Source organism: Antechinus flavipes, chromosome 4 (genome assembly GCF_016432865.1).
Source record: "Antechinus flavipes isolate AdamAnt ecotype Samford, QLD, Australia chromosome 4, AdamAnt_v2, whole genome shotgun sequence".
NCBI lineage: Eukaryota > Metazoa > Chordata > Mammalia > Dasyuromorphia > Dasyuridae > Antechinus > Antechinus flavipes.
The window spans coordinates 335,161,364-335,178,732 of record NC_067401.1 but is presented as its reverse complement, the minus strand read 5'-3'; the positions used below and the strand labels follow the sequence as shown (position 1 = coordinate 335,178,732).

At 35.7% G+C, this 17,369-nt stretch overlaps 1 protein-coding gene across 1 annotated transcript in view; it reads right to left on the bottom strand.

Moving 5' to 3' along the window:
* STXBP5 (syntaxin binding protein 5) overlaps positions 1-11,247 on the bottom strand; it is a 199,145-nt gene extending 187,898 nt beyond the window's left edge. Inside the window, exons 1-2 of the mRNA XM_051996743.1 lie at positions 11,072-11,247; positions 8,617-8,714 (exon numbers count right to left, since the gene is read on the bottom strand). Of these exons, the coding sequence (XP_051852703.1) occupies positions 8,617-8,714; positions 11,072-11,242 (269 nt within the window). The 5' untranslated portion in view covers positions 11,243-11,247. The remainder of the gene's footprint in view (positions 1-8,616; positions 8,715-11,071) is intronic.
* Positions 11,248-17,369: the final 6,122 nt, after the last annotated feature.

Below are 17,369 nucleotides of genomic sequence, written 5' to 3'. Positions count from 1 at the left end.
CATGTAGGGGAGGGAGTGAAGGGGGGGGAGAATTGGAACACAAGATTTTGGAAGACTAATGTTGAAGAACTGTCCATGCATATGTTTTAAAAAATAAAAAGCTTTAATAAAAAAAAAGAAGAAGAAATTATATTTCTTTCAATCTATATTAATCTATATTTATAAAAGTTCTTAAGAAAATGAAAAAATAGAATAATTCCAAAAATACTCAGAATCATTATTCCAGAGATTTGGATTACCTCATTCAGGGAAGGTACTTTAAAAATAGATGCTACAAAGCACCACTTTAACATTCAGAAGGTTATCCCATTCCTTGTTCCCTCCAACAAACTTTTATTCTTCTCATGTCCTAAAGTATAACTTACTGGATAAGAATGTTTAATATAATTAATAAAAAATACAAGCAAAGATTTTAGCTTTTTTATATATCCTTTTATTTCATGATATAGTACTACTTTTTAATCTGAATATGATTTAAGTAAAAAATAAATTAAACAATAGATCTAAAATAGAAATGCTGTTTATAAAGCTAGGATAAAGTACTGATTAAAATCACTTTTGGGAAAAAGTCACTCTTGACTTTTGAATATGATTGTTTGTTCACTTAATTAAAGCAAAAGACACAAAGCTTCTAGAAACATAAAAAGGATTAAATGGATGACTTTCTTTCTTCTCTTTAACTTCAGTTCACAGAGGCCAAAGCAGAAGTTGGCCAAAACACATACCTGCACTATTAACTTTCCTATTTAAATGCAAACCAGTAACTCTAGAAAAATAGTAAATAAACAATGTTCCATTCTTTTGTGTTTCTTATAAGTATTACCATTACAATGCGATCAAGAGTTTTTGTTAGGTTAAAAAAAATGCCATAATATGTAAATCTGTTCTATGAAGCTTCTTTACCAATTCCATTGATAAACTTACAACACTAATGGCAATTGTTATTTGATATAAAGCCTGTTCTGATTTTTGTTTACAATTCAATTTTATTCAATAATATGTACATCAACTGCATAATTGAAATAAATGTTAGTAATTGTTTTAGAATACTATTTAAGTGAAATTTATCTACTTAAAATTTTTTAAAGTTAGGAAATAAGGCAGGATTTAGCTACATAACCCAGGAAACTACCTTTAAGGAAAATGGGGATTTCCTTTTATTTATGTCATCCATAAAAAATTATAGATTAAGAGTAAAGTAGCATTTAGAAAAAAATTGGGATGATAGTCCTAAATTCTGATATCTAATAAAAGTCCTTTATTTTCAATCTCCTAGAGAGTATTCTCACTCCATTGGAATCATAAATTTAAACCTAGAAACTTACAATTCATCTTGTCCAACTCCCTTAAGTCATATACAGAAACTGAGGTCACGAGAGACTAAGTGACTTATATAAGGTCCCATAGGAAGGAAACAGTCAACTGCCACTTTAAAGGAAATCTTGACAACAAATCTGGTGCAGTTTCTACTGTATCCTCATACTATTTGATACTATTATATCTCAACTATGTAACTAGACTGGAAGGGAAGGAATCATTTATTTCTTTCCTAACATTTATAAAATACAACAAAAAATTCTAATAATATACAGTCACCTTTAAAAGCTTAAGAAAGTGCAATTCAAACCAAAGAATAGATTCCATGTATCTCTATTGAATTTTTATGCCATAAAAATAAACCAAAAGACCATTAACATATGTATATATGTACATATATATACGTGTGTAAATATGTACATATAGCACAAATGTTATATTTACCTAATAACCCAATAATATTTGTGTAGTTAAAAACTAAAATGAACTTATTATCTAATCTATGAAAATGGACTATGTAAAGGAAAAAGAAAGTAAAAATATTATTAAAACTTTCTATCCATTCTTTAAAATATATGCCTGCAATGCCCTCAAATATAATGCAATATGAACCAGTTTGGGGTTCTTCTAATAGGGAAAATCTAAAGATATCAAAGATAATTTTGAAATTTTATTTTACTTTTCAGTTAAAATCTTCTTAATTTTATGCCCATGCAAATGATAATTGTTATTTTCTTTAATTTCAGCCAATATTCTTTCAAATGCTCTTCTGGAATTTAGAATTTAAATATGCATATTTGTAGTGTTTTTAATAAGTTTCCAAATATGAATTCAATAAATAGGTTAATTATTCAAATACTCAGATTTACTCTATAGACAGTATTAGCTAAATCCAGCAATACTGCTTTTACTTTATTTAAAGTAGTTTAACTTTGCATAGTCATCAAAAATATCTACAATATTATCAACATAGAGCTGAGAAAACTTAAATGTTCCACTTGCAAGTGTATGCTAAGCATGCCTCATCCTACAATATTTCGGATTAGTGACAGTTTACTCAGATTTAGGAGAACAAGGAAGTTCACAATACTGTAATGCCACAAATCTTCTTAACTGCCCTACCTCGGTCATTCTGCCCCAAACCTCAGGCTATCATACCACCTTTCCCTTTTGATCATCAGAATAATTGATAAGGACAAAAGATCTTATAGTTTAGAATATCAGATGCTGCTCCTCATCCCAATCTATTAGAATATCAAATACTTTTCCCCATCAGAATATCAAATAATCTTCCCATCTCCAGTGCCTCCCCATTATGTCATCTCCATCCTCTCCCCATTATGTCATTGTTTCTGTCTCCCTATAAAGAATCTCTATACCCCACATTTGAGACTGGGTACTTGGAAACAAGAATCCAATCCAGTCAATTGACTTACTCTCCAATAAATTAAATTATAATAACTCTCTAACCTCTATCTCGCCTCAGTTTTTCCAGCATTACAATACTAAAGTCCTTGACACTATCAAATAGTCCAACATCAGAAACTATAGGGTTTTATTAATTAAAAGACACAAAAAAAGAGGCATTACTATTTGCCTTGTCATTGCAATTAAGGATCACTGAACATTGATATGACTTGTAGCTGGAGCTTCCTACGTGTGTTGCTTTCCTTTATTAAAATATTGATATCTTCAAGAGCAGGTAGTGTTACTTTCATATCTGTATCCCTAGTATTTGACAACAGTGCTTAAAATTCCTCTTTACACATTCATTTGCCTAATAATCTAATATTACATCTTCCAAATTTCCATCCTATCAACCCTAAGAGAATTCTTTTCTCAAAGAAATCAGTATCTGACTCAAATTTTTCCTTAATAACTTCCCCACTCCACTCCAAATGCTACCCTCATACTGATATGTGGATGAACCCTCTAAAATCCTGAATTTCCAGTTCATTTAATTTCCGTCAGTTCCTATAACCTAACTTTTTAACTTTCCCCAGTAACTTTTAGGGAAGATCAGATCATGTGTTTCATTATTACCAGTTTCTATGGTAGAATATTTAACTACCCTGGAAGCAAAAATTGGTTCATATTTTTCTCTATCTTCCCTATTTAGTAAATAGCTGGCTCATAGTAAGTATTTAAATGTAATAGCTACTGACAGATAGGTAGTACCTCCATGATCTAGAACTCTGAAATTCTTCTCTCTGATTGCAATTTTTCAGTCCTTCCAACTCTTTCTCTTTTATTTCAGCTAACCTTATTCTTCACCCTCACTGTGACTTCTAACCAATCCCTTCACCTTACCTGTTCTTTCAAACTATCACCTCTTCTGTCTTGATTTATGACTGACCAGTGCCACTACACACTAAACTCTACTTTGAGTTCTTTACCATCTCATTCCATTTAATGCTCAAAACTTGCCAAATAATAATCCAGTATTAACTCCTTATAGCTCACTGGGTGTGCTGCTACTTATCTCCTGCTATGTTCTTTGAGATTCACATTAAAGTCAGGCAACAAGACTATCATATACCCCATAACTATTCTCTTTTTTTCCTCATGCTCCTTACATTCACCATCTTTCTCTCATGCCTCCTATTTTACTAAGAAAAGAAGCCATTCATTGTGAGCTGCTCTTTTTTCCATACTCCATACTCAACATCATTCCCTAGTTTCTACTCCTTCTCTAAGAAAGAGATAGCTCCTTTTTCTTTTAGACTTAATTATATCCCCTTTCATTTCTTCAAAGATCTTAAACTTTAAACATTCTTTTTCTCTGACATCAATCTCTTATCTTTTTACCTATTATCAACCTCCTTTTTCTACTACCTAAAAACTTGCTCAAAACTCTGAAGCTTTTAAAAAAAAAAAATTTCTCTTGACCCTAATACCTTATAAGATATCTTTCCTATATCACTTGGATTAAAAAAAACAAAATAACAATAAAAACCTTCACTAAATATAAGATGAAGGAGATATGATTAGACAGTAGGTTTGAAAAACTTATAGGGGTTTTAGGGAACTGAAATCTCAAAGAATTAGTAACCCCCCAAAATTAGTGTAATCTTGGGTTTCAAGAAAAAGATCTAGTTTCCCAAAACAGAAAGATCCCATTGTAGTCTACCCCCATCAATGTCTTTCTATTATGTTGAGTTTTAGGTATCAGAATTTAAGAATAATACTGGTAAGCTAGAAAGTTTTGAAAATGGCAAACAGAACTCCCAGTACATGCTCTATAAAAATCAGTTGAAAGAACTACCTGGAAAAGAGAATGGACAAGGGGACACCATAGCTACCTTCAAGCATTCGAAAGCCTTTCAAGTTGAGGAAGAATTAGATTTGTCCTATTTGGTTCCAAAAGGCTGAAATGAGAAGTAATAGGTACAAGATTCAAAGAAGTAATTTAAGCTTGATGCTTAAAAAAAAAAAAAAAAAAAAACCAACCCCCACACAAACACCACCCCCTCCCCCAATATTCCCAATAAAGGTCTCCAAAAGACTATTTCTAGAAAGGGTTGGCTGCCCTTTGAAGACCTCCAAAGATTGGATAACCACTTGACTGATGCATTACAGTGGGAAATTCTTTCATGTATGAGTTGGACTAGAGGTCTCTTCCAAATCTCAAATTCTGTGATTCTTTTCTCTTTCACAGACAATCTCCTAGGAAGAGTTTTCTGCATTGATTGCCTCTATTTCTTCAACTCTTTTTGACTCCTTGCTAATTTCCAACACAACCACTCAAATGAAACTATTCTCTAAGATTATCAGGAATCTCAACTCCTAAATTAAATGGTGTTTTCTCAATGTTCATCCTATTTTATATCTCTGGAGCTTTCTTTACTGACACTATCCCCTATTCCTGCTACACATCAGTCTCTCTCACTTCAGTAAGATAGCTACTTTTTGGATACTATTACCTAACTAACCATTACAAATCCAGCCACTGGATTCCAATGACTGTGAATAAAAAAGTGAGAATGACAACTTGGTGCAACTCTGCCTCACTTATTTAATACAATTCACCCATAAATCAACACTTCATTTGAGATGTCATTAGTCCTCTTTGAAAATGGATAAATAACAACCACCATCATCAAGTAAATAAACAGGTTTGCAATATAGATCCTACCATATTATACTCTAATCCAAAAATCTTAAATGACACAGTGTTGCCTCTAAGATGAAATACAAATGCTTTAATATATGAAGCAATCCAACTTGTCTTCAAATTAATTTTCTACTTTGATATCATATTATCCCTTCTTTCATATGCCCTGTTTCAGTCATATAAGTCTACATTTCACCTCTTTCACTATATTTTATATTAGTCCCCATACTTTAAATACATTCCTTTCTCCTCTTACCATTTTAGAATATTTCACCTTTTTATTTCTAGTTTACGACTTTCTTTTTCCTCATAGTATTATATATCTACAGACTGTACTCTAACACACTCCGAGCATACCAAGTAGAATACAAATGGAAAGAATCATTTAATTTTTTTCTTTGTACCCCCACTAAGTAGCACATAGTAGGTATTTAATATATGTTTTCTCAATTTAAAGGCATTATAATTAATAAAAGATTACTATGACTAAAATTTAAAATAACATAAGAAAGCAGAATCAGTGGAAGTAAAAAAAAAATTAGAGCAATTATGTAGACATAACTATTATATCCCCAACTAAGCCTTATCTTCTCCAGGCTAAATATTCCCAGTTGCTTCAAATGATCCTCACGTAGCATGGATACAAAGTCTTTCACTATACTGGCTTGCCCTCTTTCAGAAACTATATATTTCCTAAAACATGTCATCTAAACATGTGGAAAAATTAACAAATGAATGGTTTAGCTAGTTAGAAAACTAGTCTTGTACATCTAGAATTTACAGCATAAATACATTAGCAAAATTAGAAAGCAGAAACAGGTTTATTAATCTCATCTAAATATACTGATAAAGGGCCTCAAAAAAAGAAATCCTTCAACTGCTTACTATATATATTTCAATGAATATAATACATAAACTTATAATATTCCCCAATTGTCTTATGATTGCACAAGTACTTTATCTTTATTTCTAATCAAATTTATTAGGAATTACATCCTTGATTCCCCCTCTCCCAGCTCTGAGTCCAAGTAGTTAATATCCTTAAAAGATATGTAGAGGGTGTCCCAAAAGCCTTAGTGCAGTTTTAAGGTATTTGAAACCATACTGTTTTGGAATACCACACACTCATTCATTCTCTTTCTCTCTGTTTCTCTGTTTCTCTGTTTCTCTGTTTCTCTCTCTCTCTCTCTCTCTCTCTCTCTCTCTCTCTCTCTCTCTCTCTCTCTCTCTCTCTCTCTTTCTCTCTCTCTCTCTGTCTCATATACCAGGAAGAATTTACTTTGTAACTCAATCAGGATTTGATGTTTTGTAACTACAGATTCATAAGTAGCACTTACTAGTAATCATACTACATAAAAGACAAAATTACCTATGAAAGAAAGGCATGGATCTTTCAAGAAAAAAAATCAATATTAATTCAAAGAAATGAAAAAATAAAAACAAAAAACTGCTCACTAGAAAAAAACAGAAAATATCCTTTCAAATACCTGATTTAATTAACTATACCAAATATTTTCTAACAAAAAAAGGCTACACTCCTCAAACAGCTAAAATATAATAATGTACAAATGAAATCACTATAACAAGTGCTATATTATCAATCCTTTCTAATGCCCAAAGAATATGTTTTCAGTTATAATTCCTCCTTTATTTCAAATCATAAAACAGGATTCATTATTCAAGGACATTCTTGAATGTGGTATATAAAATTATTTAGATAATTGAGACCAAGTGCTTTACCCTAAATTATTCAAAAATTGCAAGCAAAGGTAGCTTTTGCCCTAATTGTGAAATCAGAACAAAGCCTAATATTTAAACAAATAATCCAAGCATTTTATGAAAGTAGATCTAGTAAGATTGTGATTTGTCCTTAATTATAATGGATATGGATTAACTACTACAGTGGTAGTGCTTCTCTGAAAGCTAATATCAGACAAACCCCAAACAACAAAAAGTAGAGAACTAACTTTGTTTAACTAAATAATTATTATTGCTAATACTAGTGCCTTTCCACATTCTATTAATATTATTTACCTAGCATTGGACAGGAAATGGCTATTATACTATCATTTGTACAGCTTGAGTTGAAGTTAAATTTTGACAATAAATGTATTTGTGTTGTTAGTTAAATGTTATAGTTAGTAACATAGTATAGTAACATAGTAACATATAATAACATAGTATAAAGACAAATATATAAGACAAATATTTGGAAATAAAACTGATCTTCCTAGTTAACTCCAACTAGAAGAAATTCTGAACAGAAATATTTTCTCTAAAGTGTAAGCCTCAAAAAGTATAAAATGGAATTTGGAAAAAAATTTCAAACAAGATATTTTAAATTTCTTTGAATGAACAATGCAATATATTTCATTTCTGTGGCATTGTTTATTTGCTTGTTTTTCTTTCAAATACAACTGACTAACCTAATTTTTTTCTATACACTAAGTTTTACTGAATATAAAAAAAGATTTACAAGTGTTTTTTTTTTTAAAACAAGACATCAACTTTTAATAAACAATTTTAAAATCCCAGATTTATTTAAAATGGCATTTAATCATCAATTAATATAATATAGCTCTTTCATATTTGCAAAGAATTTTACACATACCACATTTGATCACAATCAACTACTCTGCAAGATGAAAAACTGCAGGCACTTGTCATTCCTAGAGAAAACTAGACTTCAGAGAAGTTTAAATTAATCACATAGCTAGAAAATGTTAAGATGGGAAATGAGTTTCTCCCTCTTATATTCACTATATCATGATGCCACACTAATACATACAATATTCAGAAAACTAACAAAAATCTGTAAATTATATTTGTTTCTTGTGCTAAACCATAATTTTACAAGAAGATGCTACTAAGCTATTTCCACTTCACTTCTTAAACTTCTAGCTCTTTTCAAAGAAAATTCCAAACTATAGGATCTTTAACCTAATGTTTACATATAATGATTGTAAACCTACAAATGAAAACAACAAAATACACAGATCAGCAAGATAAGGAGAAATATAAAGACTAATGCCTATTACCAAGGTTGGTAGAAACCTCTTTTCTCCCTCAATTAAAAACCGCATTCTCAATTTCTGCATTTAACAGAAGGCAACTCCAACTGTTCATTTGCTATTAGAGGTTGGTGGCAACAAAGTCACATTTTAAAAATTAAAATGAAAGGATACAGCCTTAAAGCACCAGTCTGAGTTCCAACTGCCAGGATCTTCTGCACAGGATCAAATGCCAAGGCTGAAGGTTGATAGGGGAATCCATGTCGAACAGTCTTGGGATAAGGAAATGACGAAATCAACAGCAATAACAAGACAAAAAAAAGGGGGGGGGGGGAACAGGAGGAATTCATTATTACATCTTAGAAAAAGATTTGAAATGTAGTTAAAAACAAAAAACACAAATACTACTGTCTGAAACACCTATTTGTATTCCAAAAGAAATTGCTCAAGATTGGCCAAAAAAAATGTAAAATTGTGACTTCTACTTAATGTCTCAGATGATGTCTCCTAGAATATCTTCTCTTTGGATATGTTCTCTCTAAAATGGGAAAAAATGCCTCCCATTTAAATCATTTGACATTTTTACACAAATAAAAGAAGAGTAAAGACTTTTAGAAGAACAGCCAACTGTTAATGAAGCCATCAAAATTAATATAGAAAAATTGAAAAATAAGTTCCATTTCTCTTAGTCAAATTCCTTCAAGACAGAGTTCTATAAAGGCAAAAACAAACACTTTTTCTCTCTCCCAGGAGCTTACTTTCTAAAAACCAATATTACTCAAGTTTAGAAAAATGTTTAAAAATATGTAATCTCAAATAACTCTTTCAACGATGATGTTTCTATCAATTTATAAAATTAAACAACTTCAACAGGAGAATATTTATTTTGAAAGAATCAATGGGTCAGACTTATGTGGGAGAGGCTTATTCAATTCAAACACACATTAAGCACCTTCTTTAGGCAAAGCTCTGTGATAGGTGCTAAAATACAGAAACATAAAAAGAACACAATCCTTTCACACAAATATCTTATTATCTAATTATATAGGTGGAGAAAGATGACAGACAGAGAAAGAGGAAGAGTCAAAGATTTATATATAAATAAATATGATTTATGTTTTAGGGCAAAAGAAAAGACTGGAGAAGAATTCATAGAACTCATATGACTTTTTAGGGGGAAAGCCTGCTTTTCCTCATCAAAATGAAAGTCACTATTAACAATTTCAATGTTTAGAATATGTATGCTACCAAAATCTACCTACAAGTAAATTTTATAGCTGTATTTAACCTTTCCAGTTAAAAAAAAGTACATCAGCACTACTCTATGATAATGCTACAGAATGCCTTTTTAGGGGAAATGATATAACAGACATACTTTGGCAAATATAAAGCAATCACCAAGCCTTTTACTTCAACACTTTCCAAGGGAACAGTAGAACTCAACAAAAGTATACCTAATTATGCTGTTACTTTTATTAAGTCCATAATAAACGAAAGAGCAATAATGCTAAAAGTATATTTGCACATCCTCAAAATACTTTGTCTATATAAAGATTTCAGATGATAAAGATATCAATATTTAAATTAATTTGTATGTCTTACTGAACAGGGAACTAATTTGCTGCATCATCCTTCCTGAACTTAAGGACTTATACACTACAGGCAAGAATATCAATATTAACTTATTATACCAATACCATAAAAAAAATCCATCAAAAATCATTCCCAGTACATTTTAAAGAAGAAAATGAAAGGCACAGGTGAATACCAAATTGCTAATTAAGTCTGCCTGGCTATTAACCAGTCTTCATTAGAAGTTATTTCCAAAAGAAGCCACCAGGGTTTTATGATTCTTGTCTTACGCTTAAAAAAAAAAAAAAAAAAAAAAAAAAAACCTTCCAAATTACTGCTTCCAAATACTAACTTAATAGTCAGCATTATAAATGAGGCAATCTTGGAATCACTGTTGCATTATGTAAGGGTCAAAAGAGTTCACAGCAAAGAAGTTGAAGAAAATAGTCTCCTAAGAGGCTTTTAATCACAAAGTGTTTTCTAGGGTTCCATAGAGGAGAGACAGAAAGAAAAGGGGGGTGGGGGGAAGGAGTGGAAAGAAGTAAAGAGATAAGTAAGTAAAAAGATGAATAGAAAAAATGTAGAGAGAGATGGATAAATGAGTAGAAAGAGAGAAATGGATAAGTAGATGAATAGATAAGCAAATAGATGATAGATAAATAGTAGAAAGAGGAAAGTGGTGGTGGGGGGAGAGAGAGAGAGAGAGAGAGAGAGAGAGAGAGAGAGAGAGAGAGAGAGAGAGAGAGAAAGAAAGAGAGAGAGAGAGAGAGAGGAAGAGAAGGAGGGAAAGGGCGAGTTAGTGTGCTAGGGGGGTGAGAGTTAGAGTGGGGAAGGGAGGGAGGGGAGGGAGAGACGGAAAAGGGGGTTGAGAAAGAGATAAGAGATAGGGAGAGGAAGAGGACTAAGAAGAGAGACAGGCAGAGAGAGAACTATGAGAACTATCCATCGGAGCCGGATAAGGGACTCCTTGGACTCCCCAGTTAAAAAGCCCGGACTCATTTAGAGATTCCCATTTTTCCGCCCTACCCACGCCGGGCTGCCCCTTCGGGTCAGTCACCTTGCAGAGCTGGAAGTGCTCGGACTGGAGCGTCTCCTGCACTTCATTCTCCCGGCTTCCTGGCTGCTGTAGCTGCTGCTGTTGCTGCTGCTGCTGCTGCTGCGAGGACGACGACGACGACGAGCCGGCTGTCAGGCCGTCCAGTACCTTCCTGATGTTGAATTTCTTCATGGTCTCCCCAGGCGCTCCCTCTTCTCCAGACTTCCTCCTCCTCCTCCTGGTCCTCCCACGGTAGTCGCGGCTTCCCCCCTCCCAGCGCCTCTGCGGCCCCCTAGCTTAGAAGCTCAGAGGGAGGGGAGAGGCAAAAGAGAGGGCAACGAGCGACGTCCCCAGTGTACGTGAACCGAGGGAGGGGGAGGGCGATCCCGGGCGGCAGTTTTGACAGGATGGTTAAAGAGACAAGAAAACGGTGGAAGAAGAGGCGGAGGATATGTGGGGGAAGCAGAGGAAGGAAGGAAGGAGAAAGGAGTAAAATATCCCAGCAGGAAATCCCACGACGACGGGAAACAAACACGGATCCTGAAAGGGCAGCTTAGCCGCCGCACCCAGACAGACACACAGACAGACAGACGAAGGTCCGGTTCTCTCCCTCCAGTGGGTTCCCCGACTGCTGTAGGTTGGCTGCTGGTGCCACAGCTGCCGCCGCCTCCTTCTCCTCCCCTCCACTGGGAGGCAGCAGCGGCAATAGCAGCAGCTCCCGGGTGACAGCCGAGTCCGCCCGACTCGTCCGCCCTCCTGCAAGATCCTCTCAGTCTCTCTTCCTCTGTCACCGACAGTCTCTCCCCACCAAATCTTTCACCTAGTGGCGGAGTGGCTCCGAACCGCGCCGCCTCCACTCACCATCCCCTCATCCGCCGCGGCGGCTCGCGCAGCCGCCACCGAGTCCATGGCCCTTACCCTGACTGCCTCCGCTCTCTTCGACTTCCCTTTCCCCCGACCTCCCGCGGCTCGGGCTCAGAATGCGACTTCGGCCGCAGCTGCGCCGCGCTCTCCACTCCCTCCTCCGCCCCTCCCTCCAGGCCCCCGCCCCCTCCCCCGCAGTGTCTCAGGCAGTTCCTCCCCACTCTAGGCGTGTGCGGGTGTCAGTGTCAGAGTCTCCCACCCGGGGCCCTCTTTTAGCAGCGCTGCCTTCCCGACCCGACCCGAATCGAATCGCCAATCCTGACACTTCCCTCCTCCTCCTCCTACTCCTTGCAGCTCGCTCGGCTGGCTGGCCCCGCACGCAAGTAGGCAGGCGGGCAAACGCCTCCCGTCAGCTGCCTGGCTGCCTTCCTGCTTCTCCCATCCCCAGCTGGCTACGCGGCTCTCCCTCCGCACACGGCACCAACGCCCGGAGGAGGAGCAGTAATCACAGTTAACTGCGGCCGCCGCGACAGCAGCAGAAGGCGGCCGAGGAGCTGGATTGCTGAGCATGCGCAGCCATAACCGCCCCTCTTCCTTCTCCCTCCGCCCCTCTCAGAGAGCTATCTTAAATTATCCTCTGCTAAATCCCAGACAATGGCCAGAGTTCTGCCTCTCATTCTGAGTGACTTCTCCGCATCCCATGAATACCAAGCCTTTGGTTAGGGGGGCTTAGCAAAGAGAGACTCTACTTCAACCCTTTAATATGTGTGCCTACTACATGCGGATGGCGTGGTTATCTTTTTTACTTAATGTGATTTTGAGATCGACTTTAATTTTGCGAAAAGAAGACAACGTAATCTCCCAAAAAAGAGAAATAGTTATCTCCTCATGTTATCTTCTTGTGGGTGGTATGGAGTGATGGGTTAAAAAGGACACTTAAAATTAAAGTACCCCTATCCCCACCTATTTTCCAGGACCCTAAGCAAGTCGAACTGGGGAACCCAGAAAATGGTTTCTGTTCCCAACCTTGTAGAACCATAGGCATAAAAGTTGGAAGCAACCTTAGAAGCCATCTAGTCCAACCTCTTCCTTGTACAAAGGAAAAAGCTGAATCCCAGGGAAAGCAAAGTACAGAATTGTGCACTTAGGAGTGGGCTGGGCTAGTGGACTGTCACAAAGAGAATGAGATCAGCATTTTGAAGATTCCCTAAAAAATCGGTTTCTCCCCGTGTCTGTTCTGGACACTACAGCGATATACCACTTCATTAACTTTTTTCATATATTTGTTTATTTGCTGTTAAGAGGATTAAACTTCCAGTCTGACTGTTGTTTTTTAATAGAATCCTTAAAATCCATCCTGACTTTTTTTTTTGTAACCATATTATATAATGGAGTGCTTCCTTTTACCATTTTGTTTTTTCATTTCCTTCATTCCCATTCCCCTTCTGTATGGTGAGGTGAAGAAGGAAGTAGGGGTGAAGGTAGGGGAAAGGTACGAAGTTCTTGTTCCAACCATTGGTGTTTCCCCCCCATCCCAATGATCCCTCTAACCCTTCACAAACAAAGGCAAAGGAACTTAAATTTAGAAGGTTGTAGATTAATTGAAGTTGTCATCAGAATTATTGCATTCAGTATAGAATAGAATAGTATAATTGTTGTTTGTCCTTTCTGGAAGAAAACCATAACATCAAGAAAGGGAAGTGATGACATGCAAGTGAATTGGATTTAAGTGAGGGAAGGTTGTGCAAAGTCACCAGTCTCACTTTCTCCTTCCCAGCCATTTGGGTCAAGGGACAACATATAGATCAGGACAGCTGAGATGGCTCTTTTCAATGTGGTAAAGTTTAAGGATACATACATATTAACTAGAAAGGAGAGGATTTCAGGGCGTTGGGGAAATGTATGCCTTATGCTCCTGGTATTCAGAATTAATGCTGCCAATACTAATAATGTGATAAAATCCACTCAAATATATTATATTTGGGTTGCTTGAGTTTTTGTTGTGGGAATGGAGAGGTTGGGAGTCAAAAGTGCTTGGTAAACCTAAAAGATTACTAAGAAAAGGAACGGAAATAAGTATCTGTACCTTCTACCCTATAACTAGTAGCTCTGATCTAAGTCAATTTTTCTCCTCTTGCTTACTAGGGATAACTGTTCAGAACTAATTGGCCTGGCCTGTTGGATTTGGCCCCAGAGATTTCTGGGAAGTGTAGTTCATATAGATTTTTCTCACAGATGGGATAAGGGAGAATATATTCTGTAAGTAGGATCTAGGGAAATGTTCTGTTTTCTTTTTTAATGTTTATTGAACATGTGCAGTTTCCCTGAACTAGAGATAACAATTACATAGGTAGCCAAGCAATAGATCTATGACTACATAGGGAATTCTAGGATGAAAAAAGCATATCTACACCTTCTCTGACACTTAAGTCTTAGCAAATTAACGAAGGCAGTGATATCAAACGCCGGCCAGCAGGAACCAAATTAAAATATAATTGAGAAATATTTAACAAAACAAATAAAATATAACATATAGGTAACACTAGATTTCAAAATTAAGTCAATATTTTGCTCCCAGGGATCCTTTTATACAAATTAGTTTCTGTTTCTATTTGAGTCTGACATCACTGCTATCAAGTATTGAGAAGTGAAGTGATCTGCAGAGGCTCACATAGCCAATATGTGACAGGGAAACTTGGTTCCAGATATTTCTGACTCTGGGCAACTCTTTACCTATTATGTTGTAGTGGTGGTGTTAGGTAGTTTTTGTTCTTCATATATTGTCTCCAATGTATCTACAATGTCCGGAAGCTAAAAACAGTTAAGCTAAAGAGGAACAAACCAGCCCTAAAGACAGAATAGGCATACATCTTGTGGTGTGAGGAATCCTCAAAGTTCATTAATTACCCTCTGCCATCTATCAAATTTTCCTTACACTGACTTGCCTTGAAAGTAGGATTCATTCCAGATCATAGGAACACAGGATTTAGAGCTGAAAGAAACCTTGAAGCTCATTGCCTGCGTACAAATCTTAAAATTCTATATGAACAATGTTAACTATTATTCATTTTTACATTTGACATAGAATCAAGAGACTTAAGCAACTTTTCCAAAGATGCAAAATTAAGAAGATTGAAGAGCCAGATTGAAGTCCAGTTTTTTGACTCCAAATCCAGTTCTCTTTCCATTATGCCATGTTATGCTCAGATAGAAGGGGGCACAGAGTAAGCAATATTTTGGGAGTAAAGGACAAGATAAAGGAAGGGATAAAGAAAAGGAAGGCACAGGAAAGACAATACTTCAGGGTGAAGGAATAAAGGAAAAAAGGTAAAAGTCCAGAGCATGGAACTTTTCATGTAGCTAAAGAAGCAGCATAAAAGAAGCAATGGCAAAATATAAAAAGCAAATTATCTACTTAATTCCCTAGGGTTAGCCCAAGTAAGAGAAATAACAAATTTAATAGATTATCCCTCACATTTCAGATAATATATTTCCCATATTCATTTTTTTTTTGTTACTGGACATAAATTATCTCACTTTTGTTAAGGATTATAGAGCTGGAAGAATTTTTAGGGTGTGAACATAATATAAACCCAATTTTCCAATCAGACTATACCTAATCCACCAAGAGAGAGCTTTAACCTGTTACAGTCTTTCAATGGAGATTTCAAAATCCTTATGTCTGTACCAATATAGTAATTTTGAATATCAAAAAAATATATTTATATATTTCCACATCAGAGTCAGTGAGTTGGGCTCCAAATCAAACAGGAGTAGACTGGATTTACATTTGGGAGATTGAATAGTGCTTTCAATGATCCCAAATTTCTCAAAGCTGCAAAGACTCGTCTTTTTAATGAAGATTGTTTTCTTGGTAACAACATGCTGCTGTGGATAAAATCTTGAACTTAGAGTCAGGAAGAAGGAGGCAGAGTTCAAGTTCAACTTCCAACATTTATTATCTGTATGACCAATGGCAAGTTACATAATCTCTGTGAGCCTCAGGCAACTGTTTAAAACTATAAATTATATTCAAGACATAAGACTGTGAATCATGGAACAACACTATCTCAGAATGATCCTTTTCTAATCATCCAAAGATCACTGATAAGGCATGGGGAAGAGGGGAGAGGACAAAGAAATAGTATACAAAAGTTGTAGCATTTTACTAATGATTTATTCTGAGTGGCATGAGAAAATTACAAGGACATAAATGATCAGAAAAAGTAATCTTGTAAAACTGAGTGATAACGGGTAGTATAAATATTTCACAATAGCCATGATTTTTAAAAATAAGAACCCCTATGAGTTAAGTTGATTTTCTCTTGGGTAATTACAGGAATCATAGAAGACAAAGGTGAGTTGCCAACTGCACCATTGGAAAAAGCATACATGCCAATGAGATCACAGATATATTGATAAATTCAAATAGTGTAATAAGAAAAAGATATCAAAAATCTTCTCCAATTTTCAAATTTTACCACTAGTCGTTTAGGTAATTCAGGCTATTAACCATTAAAATGCAACCCTGATGCCTTATTGTATATAGAAGCAACCTTGAGTTCTCAAAGGTTGTAGCAGCAGAGTGAAAGCCCTGGCAGGTTCATTCAAACTGGAAAGGCTTCAAGTACAGCCTGGCAGTGACAGACTGTACGTCTGCCATCTCCCTAGCTAAGCATAGAGAGGCATATTACCACCAGAAGGTTGGCCACTAGGGGATATTTTTTCCTGCCATAGCAACTCAGGAGCACCTTCTATTGAAGAATAAGAGAGGCTGCAGTCTTTGTCCCTGAAAAAAAAAAAATCCATCTCAAGGAAATCATGAATCCTTGAAGTATTGCACATAGTGGTGATTGAAACTTCTCCATGATAGTTCATCCTACCTTGATGATAGTTAATGAAATTGAAGATCTTTCAAAGTATATACCATATGAATAGTATGTTATTTATAATTTTATTATGCTAAACACTTTAATATTATATAAAAATATTTTGGGTTCTTCCTTATTTCACTTTCTTTGTGTTTGTAAATTTATTCATGCAAAATTTTAGTTCTCTGCTTCTGTCCTTGTTTTCTGAAATAGAAGAATCATATTTTCTATCTCTTGGGTCCACATATTTAAGGCTGAAAAGAACAATAGAGGTCTAGTTCAAATCCCTCCTTTTACAGGTGAGGAAACTAAGACCAAGAGAAGTAAAGTGTTTTGCTTTAGACCATACAGATAGTGCCAGATAGAACCTAGTTCATCCATTTCCAAATTCAGTACTGTTTCCATTGAACTACTCCAAAGGGAAAAGAAAGGTACCTTACTTTAACTTTTGTTCTGAATGGTTAATCTTGTTTTGTTCACAGTATCAATAATGGTTTTATTTCTAGGAATTTAAAATAAATATAAATGTCTTCCTTTTGATTTCTATCCCATTCCTGCATATTTAGAGAAGCCTCTTAAGCTAC